Here is a 6,923-nt window from a genome sequence, read left to right as displayed (position 1 = left end):
CCCGCCCCGTCCCCGCCCAGCGCGTGTTGCGTCACCGCGCTCGCCACGCCCGGAAACAGGGAGCGGGGGGGGTGGGGAAGAGCGGCAGTGCGTAGTGCGCCTGCGCCGCTGCCTCCCCCTCCCCCGGGCAGGGCGGCGCCGCGCAGCCATCTTACGTCGGGACAAGTCCCGCCCAGCGCTGGGCAGGACCCGGCCGCGCTTAGTGCCCGCACAGCGCTTGGGGGGGCCGCGGTGCAGCGCCTCAGCTCCCCGCGCCCCGGGGAAGGAGCCCTGCTTATGCGCCGGCAGCATTAACGCACTGCTTAGGATAGATATTGAGGTTGGGCAGCTCCTCTGAAAAAAAAACCCCAAGAAACACCAACACAAAACCACCCTTTTCTAAGCCCAGAAAACCTCACCAGGCCTGTCCGAGCAACCACTACCGGGGATAACGACGAGACAGCAGGTGGGGACAAGCCCTGTGCATGTCACCCAGGGCCCCTCGATTTCCCCCACCCTGCCTTGGTGGATGTGCAATCCAGCCCCCCAGCCCTGTGGTCACAAAGCACATCAGGAAGGCTCTGGACACACAGTCTGTGCACTCTTTTATTACAAATCGTTGTGTTATTAAAAACAAAAAATCTCCAAAGGCAGAACACGTCCTCCTCTGATTGCAGATAGGTAGGTGTGCTGTGCCACTGTGGGGGGAGGATTAGTGCTTCTTGCCATAGATTGCAGCCAGCGCCTTGCGGGCGGTGGAGATCTGCTGCTCCAGCCTCTCCCGGGTGGCTTTGTTCCCAGTTTTTTTCAGCATGGTCTCCATCTCCTCCACCACTGCCCGGTGACCGGCAGTGTTGTGAAAGACGCGGATGGCCCGGTCCCCACACGACACCAGGTAGCGGCTGTTGGTGTCAAAAGCCAAGTCTGTTATGCACTGTCCGTGCACAGCGAGAAAGCGCTCCTCCTCCTCTCCTCTCCTCGTGTTGTACACAACAATGTCTGTGCCGCTAGAGATAGCCACAATGCGAGCATCGGGGGACAGAGCGATGCGACAAGGCTCCGTCACCTCACACTTCCCCGTCAGAAGGAGGTATGGATCCTGTTGTTTCTTATATTCTACATCTGTGTCCCAGAATTTCCACGTCCCATCCTTTGAAACAGTCGCCATCCTGCAGCCAGGAGACACAGCACAGGAGAGCGTAAGGAAATCGGGCAGCACCTCTTCCCCTGCTATGGCTGTGAACCAGGAATCCCTTGGGAAGTGTGAATCTGTACACAGAGACAGCCCTTGTCCTCTTTCCAGTGCACAGATAGTCACCCCCCGGAGGAAAACCCATGGGGAATATGCAGGTGGCATGAACCAGTCAGGGTTTTGCTGCCTTGGGCTCCCGTGAAAAAGCATGGGGCAGGTTCCCTGACACTGCATAGGGGGGCAGCCCCCTTGCAGGCTGCTGGCGTGCGCTGGCAAGGGCGAGCTCACGTGCCTGAGGGTGAGCAAGAGGGTACTGCTCCAGGCAGCAGAGAACACACACTTACCTCCTTGAGTCATTAGAGAAGGAGAAGGAATATATGCCAGCAGTGTGGCCTTTCAACTCAAAAGCCCTGGTCACCTCCCGGAAGTCTCCGTTCTTGCCAAAACACACCTCCCACACCTTCACATCGGGGGTAAAGCCACAGGATGCCACAAACCTGGGTGAACGATAAGCAGAGACACAGGCTATCTGTTACAGAGCACCTGCTTCAGCTGGGCTGCAGGGCCAGCCCTGTAGAGCTCTCCTCCTCCTGCACGGGCTCTGTGAAGGCAAACCTATCCAGACTCCTACATTCATATCTTTGGTCAGCTGAAAAAGTTCTCACTTTTCACTGACACCAGGCTGCTGAAGGGAGCACTACGGAAGGCCACCAGAGACCAGAACAACTTAGGAATGAGAAACACTTTAGCCAAAGTAAAAAAAGGTTCCTGTTCACTCCTGCAGCCCCCCACCCTGCAGCAGGAGCAGTCCCTCACCTCCCGCATGGTGACACCGTGGCATAGGCATTGTTCATCTGGTTAGTGTTAATGCTGGCCAGGACCTCACCCTTTGGGCTCCATATCAGGATAGTAGTGTCACTGGAAGCTGTCATGATAAACTTTCCTGGGGGAAAAAAGGCAAAGATCAGGAGAGCACCCAAGTCTAATGCTGCCACAGACTTATCAAGAAAACCAAAAGCAGCATCAAAGTTCAAGGGGTGTCAATTTCCCAAGACAGGGCAAAGAGCAGTATCGGAAAACTCAGCTCCTATTCTGCTTTAGTACACTCTTGCCCTCAGGAACCATCAACTGGCAGTGGGCACTCAGAAACCACACATGCTTCTCACCCCAGCACCCCCCCAAGCTCCCACTGTCAGCCCAGCCCTAAGCTGGTGCCACAGGAGTAAAGCAGCAGACTATCTTCCCCAGGTGGTTAAAACACAACTTGAGGTAGCTTTCAAGTCATGGATTGCAGGCAGGTACCCGACTACAAGTCACACTGCTATCATCCATGACTAGCTGGGTCAGCATTTTGGACTCCTGCTTGTTTCCACTTGCAATGCTTTCTGCTTTTCCATCTCAGCCTGGACAGGGAGTTGTCTGTCTACCTTTCAGCTACTTGTTGCAGGTTTAAGTTTTCACTTTCACAGCTGAACAAAGGTCTCAGTTAACATTCTCTCTGCTCTCCTATTACAGAGTTGAATTCACATCCACCCACTTCCAGCTGCCTGCTGTCACACACCTGGAGCATTAATCAATCAAGCCCTCACCACTAACACATACCCCCCTGCCCCAGCCTCTGTTCTAGAAGATCCCAGAAGTTCGAGATAGACCAAATGAACTCACTAGAGATATTTTTGACTGGTTAAAGAGAGACTGGTGGGCCAGAGAACAGCAATCCTCTCAATATCGAGACCAGACCTCTTTGCAACAGCATCCCTGCAAATGTAAATTAAGAGACTGTGCATACTGGGGAGCCAGTTCTGTGCTTATAGGAATATAACCTGTCTGAAAAAGACATCTTTCAGTTCACTCAGTGGTAAACAAAGGCTAAAAAGTTACACCTAAGAGACTACAAAGGATCAAGTACTGGTGCAGAAATGGGCCTCTAGAATGCCAAAACCTCCCAACACTTCTCAACCCAGCAGCTCTTGCTTTACAAGAAAATCAAAACTGATCTCGAGTCTCAACAAGTGAGCAGCTCATTTCCATACCTGTCTCTGCAATTCCTATGTTAATGACAGGAGCCTTGTGCTTCTTCGGGAAGTCCCCAGAAGTTGCAGTGAAGGTGAAGCTGCCATCATCCTTCTTAGTCATTTTATAGACACGAATAGTCTCGCCATTCGCCAGCCAAACAATGAATGCCCTGCAGAAGGACAGACAGTCTGAATTGTTATGGAACGGGCTACTGCAGCCCAGACTAGCTGCAACAGGTACGCTAATAGGTCACTCAGCAGCACTTGGGGAAGGGGATACACTGGCAGATAAAAAGCTGTGTCTTTACAAGGACAGCAAGTTCCCTATCTTAGCTCAAATGCAACACTGAATGGAAAAGAATTTATTACTCCACATCTGGATGAGATCCCTTCCTCTCTCTAAAAGAGGCCAGTTCACAAAATGCCAAGGTGAACTTTTCCACCAACCTTCCCAGCCAGCAAGAGGTCCCCCCCAGCCCCCTGGAGAGGCTCAGCAGCAAAACCCAGCTGCAGGGCCTGGCTGAAAAAGACCTTAACAAGCTCGTTCTATGGGTGCAGCAAGCTGGGTGCTGGGATATTTGCCTCAAGAACCACATTAAAATGCCAGTTACTTTCACAAGAGGCCACGAATCAGTGGCACCGCTAAGACCCTATAAGGGATGTCACCAACACACAGCCCGGGGACACAGCCATGTTCCCAAAGGCCTGGGCTGGGTGACCAGCCGCTCTGTCCACAGGTCGTCCCGCTGCCGACACGCCCCGAGTTATCCCCGGGCTGGGGACGGATGGAGCGTGGCGAGGCCCGGCCCTACCGCGAGTCGGGGCTGAGGCGGACAAGCTCGGCGTGGTCCAGCCCCACGTTGGCACGCAGGCAGCGGTGCTCGCGAGCCGTGAAGTCTCGGGTGCTCCACAGCCGGACCGTGCGGTCATCGCCGCAGGACGCCAGGTACTTCCCGCTGCTGCTGAAGTCCAGGCAGGAGACGGAGCCGCTGTCGTCAGCCCGGGACTCCCCGGCGCAGCCTCGGGCGGCTCTGGGCTCCGCTTCCCCAGGCCTTTCCAGCGGGGCCGGGGCCTCAGTGCCGGCCCGCACGCCGCTGAGCCCGGGCTGCAGCGTCTGCCGATCGCCATCCTCCATCGCCCCGTGGCGCTGCGGCCGTGCCGAGGGATCTCTGCTGGTTTCCTCCCTTGCACCAGAGCTCACAGGCTCCTGGTGATCCCCCCGCGCTGCCGGTGATCTGTTTTGCCTTAATCCCCAGAGGACTTGTTTTTATTTGGTGGTACTCCTAGATAGGTGTCAACTCCTTTTACTCTGATTCTGAGCCCTTCACAGCTGAAGTCTTTGCCTCTCAGTTAGGAAAGTGCCCGAAAAAGAAAGGGAAGAGGCCTACATGAGCCCTTTGGGCTGCTGGGAGAGAGAAGGGGGAGTAGCTTCTCGAAGTAGTTTGTGCACCTCTGCATCCTCTTGCCAGTGGTGGGCTCCTCTAACCTTATGTTTCTGCTTTTCTTTCTCTCCTCAAGAAAGAGAAATCCAAATCAAGTAGCAGCACTGCCCGAGAACCTAATGGCTTCCCAGCTGACACCTCTGCCAACTCCTCTCTCCTCCTGGAGTTCCAAGGTGAGTCTGGCTGAGCCACTTTCAAGCTGGGGAAAGACTCTAAGGCCTTACGGAAGCTGGGATTTTGCTCTCTTTTGTATGCTACATGTATTAGGAAGAGCAGCACGTCTTCAGTGCAGGGTAGTGCTGATCCACTTTTGGACTGTCCCTTCTGAAACTTCATTTTTGTAGTCAGAAAGAATCTTAATCAACTGTTTCTGGAATCTTTGGGTAGGAAGCTTCAGGGGGAGCTGGAGGAGTGGGGGTCCCTGTTCCCACTTTGCAGTCCCTGATGGGGAGAGGCTGGTAGCTGCCCTCAGCTACTGCTTCCAGTAGTGACTTGCCTGGACCTTAGGATGAAAGAGCAGAGCATCTCCTTGACCTTGCTTGTGATCCTTGCACACAGCAGCCAGACAGGAGCAGGCCAGGCTCTGTGGCGGAGCCGGGCAAGGCTCAGGCAGCACATGGACTCACTGTGGAGCAGAGCATGTGCCTGTCCCCAGCCTCTCCACTTGGCTGTCAGTGTGGCCAAGGAAAATCAGGGAATGTGTTGGCGCTTCCAGTAGATGCAGTGAGGTTAGTGTTGCAGGTCTGCAGTTTAGGACTGCCTTACCTGGAAGAGATATGTGCCAGGATTGCCTGCCCCTCCAGAGGCAGGTGCTGAGTGTTGTTGCTGGCGTTAGATTGCTGCCTCGCAAGCAGAAGAGTTACAGAACCCTGCTACACAGGCAGGACACCTGCCTTCGAGCACCAGGGGCTCTTGCAAGCTGCAGACAGGAGATTTGGCAGCACAGCGCTTTGTATCGCCCCTTTGCCTTCCTTCTGACTAGCCCAGGGCCACTCTCTGTCTGCCCAAATCAGTCCCCAGACAGAAACAGCCCCTCCTGCAGGCCAGCTGCGCCCCAGCGGGGAGCCCTGTGCCGAGCAGCCTGTGTGCTGATGGTGACAGCGAGTCCCTGTGCTCTCCCTGCCTCTTACTCTGCTCTTCCTTCTCCCTAAGGCCCTGGCTCTTGGTGCTGCCCTCGGCTGCCTGTGCCCCTGGGTCAAAGTGCTCTTCTTCACTAGGTGCTGTTTCTGCAGATGAGAACAGCAACCAGAGCTCCCTGTCGGATGTCTACCAGCTCAAGGTGGACAGCAGCCCCAACTCCAGCCCCAGTCCCCAGCAGAGCGAGTCCATGAGTCCTGCCCACACGTCCGACTTCCGCACGGACGACTCACAGCCACCCACCCTGGGGCAGGAGACACTGGAAGGTGGGTGCTGGACTGGGAAGGGAGGAGGGGGATGGTTTTTTGGGCCCAGGGAAGGCCCTGCTGGAGGTGCTGCTTGTTCAGGGGGTGACTGAGGCACTGCTGGAAGTGGACACGGCAGCAGAGACTTTTGTCTTCTGCTGGAGACCTCCTCTGGCTCAGCACTGAGCTGGGTCCTGCAGTGCTCCTGGGTTGGCAGTTTCATTAACCCTTCTGTTCTCCCCAGAGCCCTCCCTGCCTTCCTCGGAAGTTGCAGATGAGCCTCCCACTCTCACAAAGGAAGAGCCAGTCCCCCTTGAGACTCAGGTAAGGGAAGGGGGATTGAAACCACGTCTAAATGTGCACAGACCTGGCTTGGCTCTTTCACGCTTGTTGCTGCCCCGTGTAGCAGAAACATCTCACTGGATAGACTTGCTCTGCAATCCCACAGTGCTCCCCAGGAGCTCCTCAAACCTCCTGGCTTTCCCGAGCTGTCCCCTGGTTCAGTTTGGGTGTTAAAGTATGAAGAAAGGATGTGGAGGTGGGGTAAATCGGTGATTCCAGCTGACTCGGGCCAAAGTGGTTCCTGGAGCCCTGGGGCTTCCTCAAGAGGTGACGGGGGCTGTCCCTGCAGCCTGGCCATGCTCTGCGTGGCTCCGTGGCCGTCCTGTGCTCCCATGACCTCGGCCTCTGGCTCTTGCAGGTAACTGAAGAGGAGGAGGACTCCAGCGCGCCGCCTCTGAAGAGATTTTGTGCCGATCAGAACTCTGTGTGCCACACGGCCTCGGAGAGCTAGCCTGCGCATCCCCGGGGAGAGCGCCTTCGCCAGCCCCTCGCAGAGCCGCCCGCCCTCCCCGGGGGGGGACGGGGTGCTTCCCTCCGGCCTGCCCCCTCCCCCGGGCCGCTCGCCATCCAG

General features: G+C 56.0%; 2 protein-coding genes across 2 annotated transcripts; one reads left to right on the top strand and one right to left on the bottom strand.

Moving 5' to 3' along the window:
* Positions 1-567: 567 nt before the first annotated feature.
* TBL2 (transducin beta like 2) lies at positions 568-4,321 on the bottom strand. Its single transcript, XM_026861884.1, has 5 exons — positions 3,999-4,321; positions 3,205-3,356; positions 1,988-2,114; positions 1,516-1,668; positions 568-1,148 (listed from the first exon to the last, which is right to left on the bottom strand). The coding sequence occupies exons 1-5, from the start codon at positions 4,319-4,321 to the stop codon at positions 692-694; spliced, it is 1,212 nt and encodes a 403-aa protein (XP_026717685.1). The 3' UTR covers positions 568-691.
* A 253-nt stretch (positions 4,322-4,574) lies between these two features.
* BCL7B (BCL tumor suppressor 7B) lies at positions 4,575-6,803 on the top strand. Its single transcript, XM_026861883.1, has 5 exons — positions 4,575-4,610; positions 4,705-4,801; positions 5,846-6,031; positions 6,255-6,334; positions 6,711-6,803. The coding sequence occupies exons 1-5, from the start codon at positions 4,575-4,577 to the stop codon at positions 6,801-6,803; spliced, it is 492 nt and encodes a 163-aa protein (XP_026717684.1).
* Positions 6,804-6,923: the final 120 nt, after the last annotated feature.

This window comes from Athene cunicularia, assembly GCF_003259725.1.
Source record: "Athene cunicularia isolate RWA chromosome 19 unlocalized genomic scaffold, athCun1 chr19_part1, whole genome shotgun sequence".
NCBI classification, from domain to species: Eukaryota; Metazoa; Chordata; class Aves; order Strigiformes; family Strigidae; genus Athene; species Athene cunicularia.
This window is presented reverse-complemented; position numbering and strand designations above follow the sequence as displayed.